At 40.1% G+C, this 18,449-nt stretch overlaps 1 protein-coding gene and 1 long non-coding RNA gene across 2 annotated transcripts; both read right to left on the reverse strand.

Annotated features, from left to right (window-relative positions):
• Positions 1 to 98: 98 nt before the first annotated feature.
• On the reverse strand, positions 99 to 12,531 carry LOC145551713 (beta-1,4 N-acetylgalactosaminyltransferase 1-like). Its single transcript, XM_081607223.1, has 9 exons — positions 12,350 to 12,531; positions 10,043 to 10,149; positions 7,867 to 7,904; positions 7,601 to 7,781; positions 3,248 to 3,340; positions 2,972 to 3,156; positions 2,754 to 2,894; positions 2,434 to 2,656; positions 99 to 2,164 (listed from the first exon to the last, which is right to left on the reverse strand). The coding sequence occupies exons 2-9, from the start codon at positions 10,122 to 10,124 to the stop codon at positions 1,947 to 1,949; spliced, it is 1,161 nt and encodes a 386-aa protein (XP_081463349.1). The 5' UTR covers positions 10,125 to 10,149; positions 12,350 to 12,531; the 3' UTR covers positions 99 to 1,946.
• A 4,815-nt stretch (positions 12,532 to 17,346) lies between these two features.
• LOC145551572 (uncharacterized) lies at positions 17,347 to 18,290 on the reverse strand. Its single transcript, XR_014087441.1, has 2 exons — positions 18,106 to 18,290; positions 17,347 to 17,595 (listed from the first exon to the last, which is right to left on the reverse strand). It is a non-coding gene; the product is annotated as an uncharacterized LOC145551572 (long non-coding RNA).
• Positions 18,291 to 18,449: the final 159 nt, after the last annotated feature.

The following is an 18,449-nucleotide window of genomic DNA, read 5'->3' on the forward strand; positions in this document are numbered from 1 at the left end:
CTTTGCTCATTTACACTGTTTTAGTGTCAGACCAACACTCACTAATACTCACACTGCCTCTGTATGATTCTGCAAGGCTGTAAACCCAAAATGCTTTTTAAAAATGGCTATTTTACCATCATAAAAGAACATCACAGTGACACATTAATTGAATGTCCACTAATTAATTCTGCATGATTATTTTTATTTAGTAATGCTTTTCAGAGGCCAGTAACAGCTTAATCCAGCAGCAGCAATCAGGTACCAACATTAAATCAGTGGAATATATGGTAAAATCAACTGTAACACACCTTTCCCTACTTCTGAAACTGAGAGCACTAAAAGGAGACTTTGAGAGACTGAGGATGGAATTGGAGCCCCAGTATCGGCCTGATGGTGAAGGAAGAGTCCCAGCAGGATGTGACTCACAGAACTGACTGATGAAGGTCTGATGAGCCTTTACCTCCATGTGAATACTGGGGTCTCCCAGGCCCTGGATGATGGAAGAGGAACAATTTAGAACTGCAGATTTTGGGGATCCTTAAGGTGATTTACTTGAATGCAGCAGCCTTCTGCTTTTCCTGCAGCTCCTGGATCCTCTTCATCTTGTTTTAAGGCCTTTTTAGTCTGTTCAGATGTAAGACAGTTGACTGGTTGGAAGGAAAGCCAGAGTCCCTCAACTCTGCAGTGGACTTTAAGGGTTCTTGAACTGGGAACAATTAAAGATCACTTTCCACCAGCACAGTTTGCTCCTACCATCATCATCAGCGGATTCAGTTTCTCCCTTGGTCTGACCATTTGTTTCTCGAACAACACATTCCTTTCCTTGGTTTCTTTTGCCGGGGTTCATGCCTCTCGTGCTCTGGTTGATTGTTCTTGCTCTCCTTTCAGTGTCTCATTTTCATAGCCTTTCCCCTAAACTCTGTCTGACACTTCACACCATTAAGTCAACATCCTTCATTAAACTCTGATCATCTTTAACTGAGGTTACCTGCTTTTTCTGATTACAAACACATTAAACATAATAATTGTTAATAATAAATCTCTCCCATAGATCTGTATGTGAAGGATTAAGCCAGTGCAAAAAGAATTATATATATTGAATACAAAGGTATATCTTTCGGATCACACTTCTCAGAACATCCAACAATAAAACACCCGAAATGATCAGCGATTTTACCCCCAGCAACAGTTTTTGTAAAGAGAATACCCCGAACAAATCATCACACAATAATCTTCCCCAAGAATCTCTTCAGTTCTTCCCTCTTTACCTGCAGGTGTAAGGTCTGTTTTCCTGAGCTGATGCACAAAATAACCCACTACTTGTAGGAACTAACAGTCCACCTGGATTCACAGATGTCGATGTGCTCACACTGTTCTTCAGCAAATTTATCATAAAACACTTGAATAACATATTATATTCTTAAAAGGTTAAATGTCCAAATTTAAACCTGAATCTGACAACAAATAATCATTCATTACATTACACACAGGATTATTTCTTTATCGTTGAAATGATCAGCAAGATGCTGTTTGACAGCCTTTCTTGGTTCTTAGGCCAATTACTGTAACATTTCTAATATTTACAGGCCGTTTTGTAACATGACTGATTAACTTTCAGTCTATGGAAACGCTGCAGAGTACCACTTGCGATTCGACTCCAAGAATTTCATGCAGGGCAGAATTTTGGTGAGTTTTTGAGTATATTATTAAGGCATCCAAAAAGCCACGTAAAGTGGCAGAAAAATAAAAAGAAGAAATCCTTCAAATGCAATAGGCCGTCGCAAAGCTTTAGCTGATCGGGCCTAAAAATAAGACTGTCTACGTGAAACCAGATTTCTGTCATCCTTCCGGAATAAATCCCAAGCTGCCACAAGTTTTATCTGCCAGTGCAGGGTGGAGAAATTGTCTTTGCAGATTCAGGAAGAACAGACAAACTTTCAGAGAGACCAGGAGAGATCTGAATGCTAATTACGAGTCTGGCACTGCAAACGGTTCTTGAAGTACATGAGGCCGTATTTTATATTTTGGGAGTCAGAGAAGGTCGAAGGGTGGCGAAACTTGTTGTACATATTCTCGTTGTAGGTCTGGTTAGCCAGTGGTTGATGGACTTTGGGTTGGTGATTGATGGTGACGTCATCGCAGGAGCCAATATAGAGAGATCCAAGACCGTCGATGAAAAACTCTAAAAAATATATATACATAAGTAAAGAGAACTCAGAATATCAAAAAAATTAATCACTTTGACTTTTCAAGCCAAAATGATGTCAAATAAATCTGATATTGTTGAAAAGATAAAGTAGTTCACTTTAATCTCTACAAAATTACAGTGAACCCTACTTTTAGTCAGCTTTGTGTCTTCAACTGTTGTTTAAATGATTCAGAAATGCATAAAAGCCACATGCTTTGCTGATTAAATAAGAAATCTGACCTCAGTGCTTTTACTGTACTCACCAATGTGAGCTACTCTGTTGAGGAGGGGGTCAAAGCCGACCTGCCGGAGTTTATCTGTGTGAGCCATGAAGAAGTTAGTGACCCCATCCGTCACAACGCAGTGAGGAAATTCCTCAATTACGTGATGAAATCCTCTTCTGATGTGCAAGCAGTCTCCGTCTTCCTTTCCTGGCTCGATGGAGATGGTTTGTCTGAAGGTCCCACCACCTACTACACCCCCAACCTACAAAGACACAAGAATGGAAAACATGGAGTCAAATCTCTGAGATAAAACTTTATAGACTCATTTTGAGCAACGATTTATCTTCCAGGGCACGAACCAGATCCAGAGTGGTCCTCTCTAAAACATCTACAAACTTCTCCAGCTTGGTATTGGGCGAGAAGAAGAAGTCATCGTCCACCCAAAGCACATATTTGGTCGTGACCTGGGAAATGGCCAGGTTTCGTCCAGCAAACCAACCCTATGACACAAGAGGTTTGAGCTTTACAGTCTCAGAGAGAATTAGCTGCAACAGCAGAGAAAGACCAGCCTGCTTACCTTCCCAAAAGGCATGATGTACTGCTCTATGTAAGGCCCAGAAATGGTTTTTGGGTTCTCGCTATCATCAGCAATTACTATCCTGACTGTGGGATAGTATTTTCTGATGCTGTCAATAAGGTTTTGAAGCTTTTCATAACGCAGGAAGGTCTTTGTCACTACGGTAACAATCTTGCTGACGTACTCTGCAGAGGACAGACCGATTTTATGTTAAACACTCTTCCTGCAGAAACCACTGGTTTGGTTGTGACAGATAAAAAGATGATGCTACTGTACCTTCCTTAGGTCCAGTGTCGTAAAGTTTTGGAGTTACTCCATGACGGATCTTGATGGTGAAGGCAGCTTGATGACTTTCTGTCTTAAACTCCACTAAGGGACACAACAAAAATGTAATTTGTTTTCTCTCTATTTTGGAAAATAATGACACCTCCAAACGCAGTGCTAATTAAAAAGTTCACATCCACTCACTATGGACTGGTACATTTTCCTTTGTGCTTTTAGAGATGCATTTGAACAGTATGAAATATTCAAAAACAAGTGTTTGAATTTTGTTTAACTCTCTCTTACCGATATTGAACGTCCTAGCTCTAACCCTTACTGGCAGGAAGTGCATTCAGCTGATCAGACACTCAGGCTGCTGTATCTTCACACACTGTAAGTTATGAACAAGTACCAGAGAGTAATGGAAAATATATTCTTCAGACAATCGTAATTGACTGGTTATGTCAACGTATGGACTAACCAACCATCTTGTTGGTTGGTTAGTCCCACCAACAACACTGTACATAACCAGAGTTTGGATTGAGTTCTAAAATGATAGGTACTCCATAGTTTATAAAAGTAATGATCTAAAAAGTATAAAGCTAAATGTTGGTCTAAAGCAGAGGTTCCTAAACTGTGCGGCGCGCCCCCTGGGGGCGGAGGGGGGCGCCGTGCCATTGCAGGGGGAGCGAGGGAAGCGGTATGGATGAATGGAAAAAAAACAAAACAACAATGAACGCTGTGCGCTGAGGGGGGTGTTTCATCCAAAATAGTGTGACCGTTCTGCCAGACTGAAACTAACAACTTCTCCGAGATCGATTCCATCCCGCTACTGAGCTACAGCTGGCCTATGAATTTCAGTAGGAATCACGTCCAACTTGTGCCTCTGTCCCACAGCAAACCATTCTAAGTGTTCACTAGTTGGCAGGGGTGAAAGTAAGGGGGTACGGCAGGGTACTGCGTACCCCTAAAAGATTTAGTGGGGGTAAGCAGTACCTGCAAGAGAGGGGAGCGGCTGTCTGCTGTAAAGAGTCAGTGGATTCACTGTGCAGCCGTGAGTTCACCCACTAATTAGCCGTGACTGATTAGTTTTTCCAAGAACAATCTAAAACACGACTTAATCAGTTAATAAATAACTTTTTTCCCTTTTCATATTGTTTCTGAACTGTTCATGGTTTGCTAGAGCAGCGGTGCAGTATGTCGATCGTGGAAGATTTTGAGTCGATCTCGGCATTAGGTGACAAACTGAACGAAGCCAGTACACTGAGTGCAGCACGTCCTCCTCTGGCTGGCTTAAAACATTCGAAACTTTATTAAAGAACAACAAAAAAAATCAACCAAACATGTTAAAATGTTTTGTTGACCCAACAATAATAATCTCAGTGATTATTGTTTCTACAAGGTGTTGCGCAATTCTGTGCGTTTCGGTTCCATTACCAAAATAACTAGCAGAGCAGGAGTTTAAAATTAACTAATCAACCACCGCTGTGTTCAGGGGAGGGGATTATTATTAATAATCGCAAAATAAATATCAAGCCTGCAAACCTAATACCGTATTGACTATGTTTTTTTAACCTCTGGTCGGCTTGTGGAGCGCAGGAGGTTGCCATGGCAACGGGTGTGCTTAAATGACAGAGTAAAAAGGTGCGAGTGGTTTAGAGTTGATCACCTGTTCAGGATGTTTTACCTTTGTTTTCCTTTGTCTTAGCGCATCACAGCCGCTGTAGTTTCTGAACATTCAATAAACGACAAACTTGGACTAATTACCTCGTTCTTTGTGACTATAGCCTATAGTCATTTACAACAAACATCAAACATGGTAAATACGTTTCATTAAGTATTTAACAAACAAATGGCATCTATTACGATAACTATGTGAAATTAAATTAATTGTCTAATATTAAAAAAATTGTTTGGTGCTGTCGGACTCAGAGTCTGAGAGGCTTTTTCTTTATCAAACAAATTTTTTTTGCCTTTTATTTAGTGGAAATATTGATGTTGATGAGATTTTCTCCAAAATAATAACCTTTCTCAACCTTTATAGCTCCACTGTTGAAAATGAGGCTCTAACATTCACAAATGACATTAAAATAAAATCCAGTCCAACATCTGGTTTGAGGTGATTCCTCTGGAACCTGTTGGAGGAAAAATATCCCAACTTCAGAAGATGTGCTTTTAACCTAACAGAGCTCTGTGGTTCCTCCTGTCAGTATGAGAGTCAGGGTGAGGAGGCGCCATGTTAGGAAGAGAAGTGGAAGCTGCAGGATCTTCAGAACAAACAGGTCATGATGCTGGGCTACTGATTATCCCTCTGTCTGGGCACAGGATCAATAGAACCAGTTTAAAAGCTAAAATGAATGGTTAAATGCCAGACATGGAAAACTGGGATGCACTCCATGCCATGATGTTCAGAATTTAGGTCTCATGGCATCTCAAGGTGTCAACATTGCAGCCAGTGGGCTGAAGGAAATACAGCTTTATTCCGTAGCAATTCAAGGGGCTACCCAGATTTTATATATATATATATATATATATATATATATATATATATATATATATATATATATATATATATATATATATATATATATATATATAATAATATATATATATATATATATATAAAGGCAGAGGACTATGAGTGTGAGAGCCACTGTCCAGGATGAAACATCCAAGATCCATAATACATCAAGGACAAAGCCTCAACAGACGATGTGCTCAGCGAATGTCTCAGGCAATGGGAACAGAAGACAAGGTGCTGGAAGTACCATCATGGAGGACAAGCCCTACATGGATGTACCACGACAAATAACTGAAGTGGCTGATGTCAGGAAACCTACCATGGCTGGAGAAAGCTGGACTCAAGGACATCACAGAGGCTCTCATCCTGGCCGCCCAGGAACAGGCCCTAAACACCAGAGCAATAGAGGCTCAGATCTACCACACCAGACAAGACCCAAGGTGTAGGTTGTGCAAGGAGGCCCCTGAGACAGTCCAGCACATAATAGCAGGGTGCAAGATGCTGGCAGGGAAAGCGTACATGGAACGACATAACCAAGTGGCGGGCATAGTGTACAGGAACATCTGTGCAGAATATGGACTGGAAGCCCCAAGATCAAAGTGGGGAACACCCCCAAAAGTGGTGGAGAATGACCGAGCTAAGATCCTGTGGGACTTCCAGATCCAGACAGACAAGATGGTAATGGCGAACCAACCGGACATTGTGGTGGTGGATAAAGAACAGAGGAAAGCCGTTGTCGTGGATGTAGCAATACCAAGTGATTAGAACATCAGGAAAAAGGAGCATGATAAAGTGGAGCAGTACCAGGGCCTCAGGGAGGAACTGGAAAAGACCTGGAAGGTGAAGACCACAGTGGTGCTGTGGTCATCGGGCCCTCGGGCAGTCACCCCAAACTGGAGCAGTGGCTCAAACAGATCCCAGGAACAACATCAGACATCTCAGTCCAGAAATGTGCAGTTCTAGGCACAGCCAAGATACTGCACAGAACCCTCAAGCTCCCAGGCCTCTGGTAGAGGACCCGAGCTCAGAGGATGAAACAGACCACCCGCCGAGGGTGAGAAGGGAATTTTTATATATATATATATATATATATATATATATATATATATATATATTTTTTTTTTTTTTTTGTCATAGTACCCCCAAGAATTTAAAACTACTTTCACCCCTGCTAGTCGGCCCAACCCATCACACATTTGTTGATAAGCCAGGTATCTGCCAACTCCAAACAGCAGAAATCTTGTTATCATGGATCCAAATAAATCCAAGAAGCATGTGCCTGCAGGACAAGTTGGCTCTCATGTGCCCAGTTTTCTCCTTGAGAAAATTTGATCAACTGCATTGAGAGACCAGTTGACCAGATCGACAAATTGTAGATTCAGAGGATGTGCAATGAGAGGTTCCAAAAAGGCAGTGCAAAAACCGAGCAAGCAGAGCAACATCAGTTTCGTAGCCATATAATTGCATCTGGAATATTTCAGTCTGAATATTCAACCACCTTCGATGTCAGATAGAGTTCAGCAGTTGTTAGTTGTCTGGTAAGCAAAGTCCATAATTTTAATTTGATTTGAAGCTATTATAGAAACCTAGTTTTAGTCTGATTTTCATTTTAAAACTAGTTCAGATGTGTTCTGACTAAAACATCACAATCAGGAAAAAAAGAAAACATGGTGATGGTTATTTATAATCCAGCAAATATCAAGGATCAAACCATCATAAACCATCTTAGAATAACTTCATTCTCTGCAAACTGAAAGAGAATTTTAAACAAATATAAAAATGGGGAAAACTAATTGATTTGCCAATATTTTTATCAATCCCCCATTCTAAATGTGAAGAGGTCTTACCTGTGTCTGCAGTGTTGGGATGATATTTTGTGTTTGTGTAGGTGACAAACTGCAGCTGTCTGTTCAAGTTCAGCAGCAAACTGCTGGTCAGACTCATATGCATCCCTCCATCACCTTTTATTTTCACTCCCTCCACTTCTGCTGCTACATTTAGTGTTCCTAGTGTGGCAGTGATGCTTATCTGCAGCAGGATAGAAAATAAAATGGAAAAAGTGGCAGAAATCCACAAATCTGGACAGCAGAAAATAAAACAGGAGGATACTCACTGTGTAATGGTCTCTGGGAAGGTCGTGCAAGGCCAAGCCTGAAACAATAAGGACCGTTAGTTGTTTTAAGCTGACTTGCAGGAGTTTGCAGTTTTTCAAAACAGCAACACATGCTGCTTTGGGAAATTTCTCAGTCAGTTGTAAAGATTACTTCACTCACAAACTGTGCAAAATTGTATTCATGAGGGAGAAACTGTGTCGACATAATTGTGGGTTTTGTTGGGTGGAGATGCTTTGTGTTCTTTATGTTTGTTTTTGGATCGTATTTGAATACCAACGTGGATCAACTAAGGACAAGGAAGTTTTCTCCTGTGTGGGATAATTTTGATCTTATCACGGAGAATAAAGTAAATTATTATTCTGTGCTCATTTCCACTTTTGATCATTTTTCTTATGGATTATCCAAATTCCTTTCCATGAGACATTTGAGTTGGTTTACATGGATTAACTTTTATGTATATTGTCAGGTGAAAAATTTAGGATTTGCTCCCAGGTTTTGTCTTTCTGTAACCGGAGCTCTTCCACAATGCTGAGGCATCAACATGCTCGGCATGAGGGGGACGAATCGGTTAACACTCCCGTGAGAAGCCCTGGTGTTTCCTGAAAGCAGGCGATTGAACTGGAGGTACAGCTCAGCCATCTGCTCCCAGTTCAGGTTTATCATGATTGTTAATTGTTTTTATTTGTATTCTAATGTTCTTGCAAATCACCCTAATTACAATGAAATTGTTTGACCCAAGCTGTTACAGCAGCTGATTCTAAATAAAAACTTGATTGAACATTGTTCTGTCTTTTTCCAGTCTTTATTGAATTTGCCTGCAATGACTTTTTAAGTCCAGCAGATGCCACTGCAAGTGACACAGTTCCAACACACTGTTGTCAGTTTGGTAAATGTGCTACACCCCTGCCAGCATATCTAGGTGGACCCCATATGGGAAAAGGAGAGCAGACAATATGGGTCCCATATGGGTTTGTCCACGGTTTCCATGGTGGTCCCACATGGGTTTTCCCATGTAGGTCCCTATATGGGTAAACCCATGCAAACCTATCCTTTTCCCCATATGGGGCCCACCTAGGTATGCTGGCTGGGACACCCAATGAGGCTTCATCTGCCCATCACTAGTGAAAAGATACAATAAGCTTTAGACTGAGTTTTTTGGGGAAAAAACAACAATTATTTCTTCATACTATTGATTCAGACTTTTTTTTCAATAATCAATCAGGATGTATTGAGGTCTTACACAGCTTAGTCCTCCTACTTTGTTTGCTTTGGTTGTAAATCTTGATAGATGCAATACTCCTGAGTTGATTTTTATTAATATACCATCAATGTCTCATCTTTGTAATATTTAATGAAATATGAGCGATAAGACCTAAAGATGCACCATCCCGTTGTCCTGTCTCATCATTACTTGCATGTATTTCAGAAAACTTATCTGCTGACATTACACACACACAGACTGGTGGTAAAATGGATGGACTAGCAAAGGATGAATGAACAGAACAATGCATGAACACCCAGATGGATGGATAGACAGGCTCTGCTTTAAGTAATTGTCTCTATACACTGACACCAATTTATTGGCCAGCCAATTTCCCTAATTTTGGGAAATGGTGATTGGACGATTTTTACATGTGAAGCCGATCTTATTTACCTCTGCAAAGGTATTTAATTCAACTACTGTCTTCCCTGCTGTGTGAGCGTTTGACTAACTGACCAGCCCACCAGATCATGTCTATATGTTTACAATTAACAATAGTCACCACATTGTTGGCAACTCATCAACTTTTGCTATATTTAGCAACATTGAAGACAAAAAAAATTGGTTTCAGACAAAATCGGAATCGGCAGGTCAGGATTTTTAACAGATCAGTAATCGGTGATCGGCAGGAAACAATCGGTGCAGCTCTAACTGAGACCACAGAGATCATTCGCCTCTTTCTCTGCATAATGCATAACTTGCGATATTGGCTCTTATGTGGTAATCTCTTGTTGCAGAGCACCAGTCGCACTGGTTTAGAGTTTTGGAGCGCCCTTTTGAAATCTGGAAACTGGACTGAAAATACTTTAAAAGATTAAATGAAAGTCAGACTTCTTGAATCCAAATATTTAAGAAATGAGAAATGACTCAAGACTTTTACACAACATGAGTAAAGATGTCGGGTAAAGTAATACCTGGGATTTTGATTGTTTTCAGGGGCCGTACTTCCACCCCCTGTGTTGGATACTGCAGGGGATTGTTGGCCTTGGCGATCATGAGCGTGTCTGCAGCAGTCTTGGATCTGATGAGAAAGGTTTTTTACCAGAACAATGTAAAAAACAATCAGATAATATTGAAAAGTGGATTTGAAGCAGATTATGCTTCAAATCCTACTGCCAGCTGGATAGAGCATGGTATTGAGGTAGAGTGGCCGCTTATTAGTCCTTGACGCATCTGTCTGGGGTTTGATTCCCGATTCTGGGACCGTTGCTGCATGGTTCCCCCCCTCTGCTCTGTATCTATTTCCTCTCTGATCTGCTGTAAATAAACCTCACTGAAAAACTCATCTGGCACTGCAAAATATAGCACCTGTGGTGAACAGGTGTAGCTCTGGATCACGTGATGTTGGTAGTGATTGTAAAATGACCTGCTGCTCATCTGGTGACTTTAGTGAGAGGGCGAGTCTACTTTCGGTTGACCGCTTTAAGCGGAAATGTTTTTTTGTTTTTGATCACTGTTGAAACCTGCAGAGCCATTTTTATGCTGCTCCAGAGCAGCATAAGATGGATACTTTCAGACTCATGTCGCTATATAGTATTTGTGGGCACCCATGTGGCTCCGGTTCAAGACCTAACAGATTCACAATCTTGGCGTTATGTAGATTCAGCTAACAATGCAGTTGACAACATCACTCGGGGTAAGACCTTAGAGGCATTGTCTGAGACAAACAAATGGAGCCAAGGTCCCTCTTTCTTACCCTCTTCAAGGGTTCAAAAAGGAACCCTCAGAACTATGAAAATCAGCCTTTCGTGGTACAACTTCGACTACCACATTCCCCACCCAGAATCTGAGACCTACCTAGTCTGGAAGGAACAGTTCGATTCCTCTGTGCGGAGTCGACAAGCTGCAGTCGGGAAAGATTTAAATTTGTGGAGAGTGGAGACAAATTGTCAGTAAGATGCAAACTGATAGCTTCCCTGATGAGATCAAACATCTTATACTGGGTAAGCCGGTTGCCACCACAGGTTAGCACCACAGTTGGAAGAAGCAGGAGAAATCAAGATAGGTGGCAGTCTGAGGCACACAAGTGATCTAGAGTTTGGAGCAGTACATCTAATTGTTCTAGATCTGCACCACCCATTCACCAGACTGCTGATACAGGATTATGACCGACAGTTGTGCCATCCCGGTCCTGAACGGCTGTTTGCCAAAATTCGCTGAAGCTTTTGGATACTGCAAAGCCAAGAAGCAGTTCAACATCATCAGTCTAAATGCCCACACTGCAGACGGTGGAAGGCCAACCCTACTAATCCCCAAATGGCTGACTTACCAGCAGCTCATCTCTGTCTCTTTAAGCATGTTTTCTACTCCACTGAGACAGTTTCTGACCATTCTACGTCAATATTGGACAGTGCACTGAGAAAAGATGAGACATCATCTTTAAGTGTTTAACAACCAGGACTTTCCACCTTAACATTCTCACCCACCTTGATGCTTTCCTTAATATTCTAATTTCTGTCTTTAAACAAACAAAAACAAAAATATAATAATTTTTGTAGTGATATTACTATTATAATGTTTCAATAATAAACATTAGTTACCGCACCTATGACTGTTGGGAACTGGATTTTTTTTCTTTGTGGGGAGTCTTTGTTGTCTGCTGCTTCCTTCATCATCCACCAGATGGTGCCAAGAGGCTGCTCCTACCTGGAGGGCGTGCGGGCTGTTTGATGCAGCACACCTATGATCAATCCACCCTGGACATCGAGAACAGTGTTTCCCAGCCCTGGTCCTCAAGGCGCACTGACCTGCATGTTTTAGATGTTCCCCTGCTTCCAGACACATGATTTCAATTGATGGCTGATTAACAGGGTTTTGCTGAATTGCAATAATCTGAAGCAGGGGAACATCTAAAACACTGTTTCTCAACCCTGGTCCTCAGCGCCCCCCTGTCCTGCATGTCTTAGGTATTTCCCTTCTGCTACACACCTGAATTGTATCTCTGGGTGATTAACAGGCTTCTGCACCACTTGATGGTCATGCAATCATTTGAATCAACTGTTCTGGAATAGAGACACATCTAAAACATGCAGAGCAGGGGGGCGGTGAGGACCAGGGTTGAGAAACACTGATCTAGAAGTACATGAGGACCGGGCTGCCAGCACTTGACGAATAACAGTGTTTGCCAGTTATGGTGTTTCCTCGTGGCGCCTTGGATTTTACCCACTGTGTAGTCCAAGTTCCTGGCATTCTGGTTTCCCTCATGATGCTGTGAATCTTACCCACTGGTTGCCCAAGTCCATCTCCTTCTCGGATTAAGTTTCTCTGACAGTTTCTCATTTCATGGCTGGCTATCATCAATGACAGGTGTGCTGGCTCCTCCCCCTTCCTCACAAGAACTTGCCTGTCTGCCCTCCACTGTTGTGGACTTGGGTCAAAAGACTTGAACCCAACATGACACTGAGAGAAAATATCACCCCCCTCAGTTCTGAAGTGCAATGGTGCCATTACTCATTATTTAAAATACGATGTTATCAGCAATGGAATTAGAAAATGGACTATACATGCATACTATATAGCATGCATTATATGTAATACATACTATATATACAGTAATATAATATAGTATGATATATATACATTTTCATCAATTATATGAGGAATAAGAAATGAGACATGAAAAGCAACATGATCAACTATAATAAAAAACATTTACAATGTACATATATTAAAATATCAGGGAGTCCACATATGAGAAATGTTCTTCTTTTTCTTTAAGAAACTTAAGCAAAAGGCAATAAACAAATGAACAAACAACCAGGGTTGTTAAACAAATGTAAGCGAAAAGTCACATATATTTTTCTGAAAGCCTTTTTATTGGTCAAGTCTTATATTGATTCTATATATTGGGAAAGATAAAACTATTCTGTCCATCTTGGTGGAAATGTTCATTCGACTCTAAAGCTATAAAATAACCCATTCATAGAATGATAATATCAATAATTTGTTGCTAAGGATAAAACACCTCATGCGATAGGTAAATGTTGTCATTTATTATGGTTAAGAATGCTTCTTGCACTAGGAATAAATTACTTCTTATAAATGTTCTTAGCTTCCAGAGGGACGCTATAACGCCTTCATGAGCTCAGAGGTTCAAACTGTTGAAAAAGAGGATGTATGCTATCTGCTAAAATATTTCTTGCCGTCTTCCATGTTCTTTCAGCCAACAGTTGAGACAGACCTTTTGTAGTTTGACTACTATCTATCTGCTATTTTACCTATTTTACCTATCATTCAAACATTTCTTAAAATCTTTCAGTCTGCAGCTCATGTGACCAAACCAACCGGGGAGATGAAAAGGTACAACACTCTCAACATAACCTCTAGTTGAGTGACCCCGACATCATTAAGTTTTCTTAGAACATAGAGTCTCTGAGAACATTTCTTAAAAATATGGTCAGTGTTTTCAGCAAAGTTGAGCTGATTGTCCAGGAATGATCCAAGTGATCAAATGTGCCAGTTTCAACAAGTTGGTCATTGAGTGAAACTGGACCCAATTTCATGTCTTGTTTAGGTCATTTATTTCACCCTACATCCTTAATGAAAAAAAGTTTGATGTTTTACAAGAAAATTATTTTTTTTACGGTGCCATTATTGTTGGAATTAAATGATAAAGACTTTGTTGTCATTTAGTTTGGCTAAGAATGCCAAACTAAATGACAACAGTTCGTTAGTCCAATACAAAGTGCTGAAAATATATTAGGAATGTTATAATGTGTCCTGAATAGGTATATTGGTTTCATTGGTCAAGTATTTATTTAATTTAGCATTTGGTTAAACAATTTTAGTTTATGTTTAAAATGTGCAATTTCATTTTTTTTATTTCATAGATTTCTGTCATAATAATGCCTCTTTGAGTCATGCAATGCATGATGAGAGTAGAAAGTTCATGACCTGTGATTGTCTCCTGTAAAGACACACGCTGTAAGCTCAAACTGTAGATTTTATATAATAAAGTTGCACAATAAAGTTCTTTTTGAAGGTGCAACTGTATCCCAATAGACCAGGGGTCCCCAAACTTTTTCCTGTGAGGGCCACATAACTATACCCTTCTCTGCTGGGGGCCGGAGTCAGTTTGTAACAGAAAAAGTGTGACGATAGCAGGAGTGCCTAAATGTAAAAATATATTGTATTCCAGAAAGCACAATCAAATAACCCTCTCTGGGTTCTTCACAGAACAAGTCAGGAAATAAATAATAACACTATTAATGAAATAATAACCAAATAACCCTCTCATGGGTTCTTCACAGAACAAGTCAGGAAATAAATAATAACACTATTAATGAAATAATAAGCAAATATCCCTCTCTGGGTTCTTCACAGAAAAAAAATCCAGGAAGGATTATAGTAGGTATTTTCCGAACTATGAGCCGCACTGGACTATAAGCCAAACCCCAAAGTTGTTTTTTTTTTTAAAACCAGTAAACATACACTTATAAGCCGCAGATATATCTGCCGCTCTAGGTTTTCCATGCACCCAAAATTTGAGTCATAACAGGTCAATTGAATATCACATTTATTATGGTTGAAAAAGTTGCCAAGATTAGATTTAACTGAACTGATTACGGTAGTTTCCGAACGATAACTGTAACAGTAAAAGTTCTGATCCTTCGTGTTGCTACTAGCATGTGCTAAATCAGTGGTCCCCAGCCTTTTTATTACCGCGGACCAGTCAAGACTTGGAAATTTTGTTGCGTCCCGGGGGAGGGGTTAACAGTCATATAAGGCTTCTGCATGTTGGTGTTTCCACTAAATACTGAATATACCCTATTTGGTTTGTTTTGGCCCTTTTATCGCAGCTAGTGGGATTTTCCCTGACTGGGAACGAGAATCCAACCTGTTGAATGTGACAGGTAGCCAATCAGAAAGCGCGGTGACGTAAGAACAGAGGGGAATCCCAAACAGCTGACATATCGCTCAACTGTGAGTCCGGTGGATATCGAAAATGATATGTGGAAATGTTTATTATTATATGTAAAGGTCATTATTATATATGTTTATTATGTTTATTCCGTTAAAAATGTTAAAAAACATAGTCACCTCCAAATCATAGTGCAGCAAATACAGCGGCTGCTTCTGTCATCTTTCACAGTGGGTGGATGCGAAAAGTTACCATAGCGACTCTGGTCGCTATGGTAACGTTTATATATCCTTTCAAAATAACAGAAGCGCCACAAAAACGAACATTTTACTTTTGTGAAAATTTTAACTCAAGATAATGACTAAGCGGAGCCCTGAGCTTGTTTCTCTGCAACAAGACGGTCCCATCTGAGAGTGATGAGAGACAATAACACCCGAGGTGTGTTGCTATATCCACAGCCTGCTTGGTCTCTATATGGCAAAGCAGCTTGAAGCTTCATTGCCTCATTAGCAGCCGGTCGCCGAATGTTACACAGAGTGGGCTTGTAATGTGGGACTCACCTACCGGTCTGGGACAAATCCATTCTCCTGTCTCTTCTCTGGGCCTTTTCCCCTTTGCAAAGAAACTTTTCAAAGACATCTGATCTGTTTCTTACTCATTTTGCTGCTTTTGGGACTTCCAATGATTTACTTCCTGCTAAAGAGCCCCCTGGTGGTTGAAGAAAAATCCACATATAAACGGCTTATAGTCCGGAAAAAACGGTAAATGAAAAAAAAAAATCTGAATGATCTCTGGTATTGTTCAGGGGGCCAGACCAAATGTGGAGGCGGACCGGATCCGGCACGCGGGCCTTAGTTTGGGGACCCCTGCAATAGACCCTTTTCACAGTGACGTCATACAACTTCCGTTATGGCTCGAAGCTGTGTATCTTTACTTCCGGTGTTATTTTGCCTCTGGAGACCTGACTGAAAAATTCACGGATACTCATTATCTTAAGGTTATAATAAAAGGTAAAGATAATAATAACAGTTAGATAGCTGTTATTACTCATTGTCAATTCACCATTCTCTATGTGTAAAATAAACAGCCTCCGATCGGAGAGTAAACCAGCTAGCAGCAGCTTTAGCCACAGTTGTGAAAATATATACACCGCTCTGTCAGTGTTGTAACGTTAAAAGGTTCACTTTCTGTATTAACTGTAATAAAACAGTATTTACATGTTAGCCTTCATCAGTCATTGTCAGTTTACCATTTTCCAACTGTATTTAAAGAAACCAGCCTCCGATCGGAGAGTAAACCAGCTAGCAGCAGCTTTAGCCACAGTTAAGAAAAATATACACCGCTCTGTCAGTGCTGTAACGTTTAGAGATTCACTTTATTTATCAATTTTTAATAAAACAGCATTTAAGTGTTAGATAACCGTTATTACTCATTGTCAATCCAACATTCTCTGACTGTGTATATAATAAACAGCCTCCGATCAGAGTAAACCAGCTAGCAGCAGCTTTAGCCACATTTGGGAAAATATATACGTCGATGATTGTCAGTGCTGTAACGTTTAGAGGTTCACTTTCTGTATCAACTTTAATAAAACAGCATTTAAGTGTTAGCCGTTATTAGTTATTGTTAATTTACCATTCTCCAACTGTATTTAAAGGAACCAGCCTCCGATCGGAGAGTAAACCAGCTAGCAGCAACTTTAGCCAGTTAGGAAAAGCATTTTAAATATTGTTTTAAGCGCTATCTGCCAAATAATTTCCATATTCTGATGTGATTTATAATTTCTCCTTTTGCTTTGTTGTCCATCTTTCTCAACAGTAGCTGACCTAACAACCTACCATATCTGAGATGATCCTGTTCCTCTGACCATTGCAGGTTCAGTCAATCAGCTGTGGGACATCTGCTGCCTAGTCAAAGTATCATGGGCCTCTTGATTTAAAAGGACAAACCAGTACAGAGCCTCCCTGCTCCTGCAAGTCACACTTCTTGGATGAAAACTCATCATGTGTAGCTGTGTTAGAAAGAAAATCTTTGTGTTCGATTCTGTAATTAATATCTATATGTATATATTAATAAATGAATTGATGTTGTGTAGAGTTCTGTAAAAAAACAATTGTTAACTTCTCTTGAGTAATCTACATATGTGCAACTTTTACATTTAAATTGCTTATTTTTGTAAATTTTACACATCTGGCAACGATGTGGAGGAGAGGAAATGCTCAAATTAAAGCTGCCATTGCGCAACAAAGACATAAGGTTTGTGGCCGTTTCTTTAAAACATCTATTTAATAATTACATTAAACACTGTACATGTACATAATTATCACAGTTAATAATTTAAGTCATTGATAGAGAAAATGTAGTTACGAAAGACATACATTTTATTTCAACATTATGTACTCAGGGTTTACAACTTAAGAAGACATCCATGCAGGGTCCTTGGCGGGTGCCAGTCTGCAGTGAACTGGTGGATGACAGAGACGACGCTATACTGTAGTGAGCAGTATGAAGCAGAAGTCCCACCATGTGATCCACAGGGTTTTCCCACCTGAGCACAAACTTCATTGTCTTCGTTTCCACAGGCACCACAGTAGAATCAAGTGTAACCTGTTAAAAGGGATATAAAGTTATTATTCCTATGTTATTAATTTTCTACTGCCAAGTCTACAGCCACAGGAAAACAAAGTATAAGAAACTTAACCTTCTAATCATAACATTGGAGAAATGTGAAGTTAATGAGCTAATATAGATAGATAGCTCATCACATTTCTCCAAACGTTAATATCTATATCTATCTAAAACAGCATCTTCCTCCTCATGTCTTGATCGTATTAAGAGTTTAACTTCTCAGGACGTGGTGGAGCAGCGGGTGTTTGGCATAACTGTCAAGTTTTGGACATGTGGTGAAACTAGCGTAAGTGAGGAGGGTTTAATACGATCACGCATTTTACATGACGGGTGGCAACCCCAGTCTATACTATAAAATGTGATTAAGATAAGAGCCTAAATATGTTCTATTTCCAAACCAGAAAGGCTACGTAATGTTAGCCAGCTAACAAATTACTATTGCTATCTTAGCATATCAACTAGCAGCTAGAAAAAAACCAAAACACGTACCTTCGTAGTCAAACTGGTGTCAATCAGCGAGGAATTTGTCCAGTTTAGATGATGTTGAAGAAAAATTGTTTGCAAATAGTAATATATCTTTAAATTGTATTTGTGGCAGCAGCTTTAGAGTCCAGAAACAGCGTTAACTACACACACCGGAACTAAGTATCCTTAGTTCCGTTGTGTGACGTCATGTCACACAACGGAAGTTGTGTGACGTCATGTGAAAAGGGTCTATTTAGTGATGTATCTGTTAGATGTGCTACCACCCCGACACCGCTAGAGGCAGTAGTAGACCCCAAAAGATGAAAATAAAAAGCAGATTTAGAAGTACATTGAACGGCTTTGGTCCG

This window comes from Poecilia reticulata, chromosome 5, assembly GCF_904066995.2.
Source record: "Poecilia reticulata chromosome 5, P_reticulata-male-v2, whole genome shotgun sequence".
Lineage (NCBI taxonomy): Eukaryota > Metazoa > Chordata > Actinopteri > Cyprinodontiformes > Poeciliidae > Poecilia > Poecilia reticulata.

Excerpts from the sequence above, each read along its gene's own strand:
- LOC145551713 (XM_081607223.1), bottom strand. The coding sequence starts at position 10,124 with ATGATCGCCAAGGCCAACAATCCCCTGCAGTATCCAACACAGGGGGTG. Across the intron at positions 7,905-10,042 it reads GAAAACAATCAAAATCCCAG|GCTTGGCCTTGCACGACCTT; the intron begins GTATTACTTTAC and ends TTATTGTTTCAG. Across the intron at positions 3,341-7,600 it reads TCCCAACACTGCAGACACAG|TGGAGTTTAAGACAGAAAGT; the intron begins GTAAGACCTCTT and ends TGTGTCCCTTAG.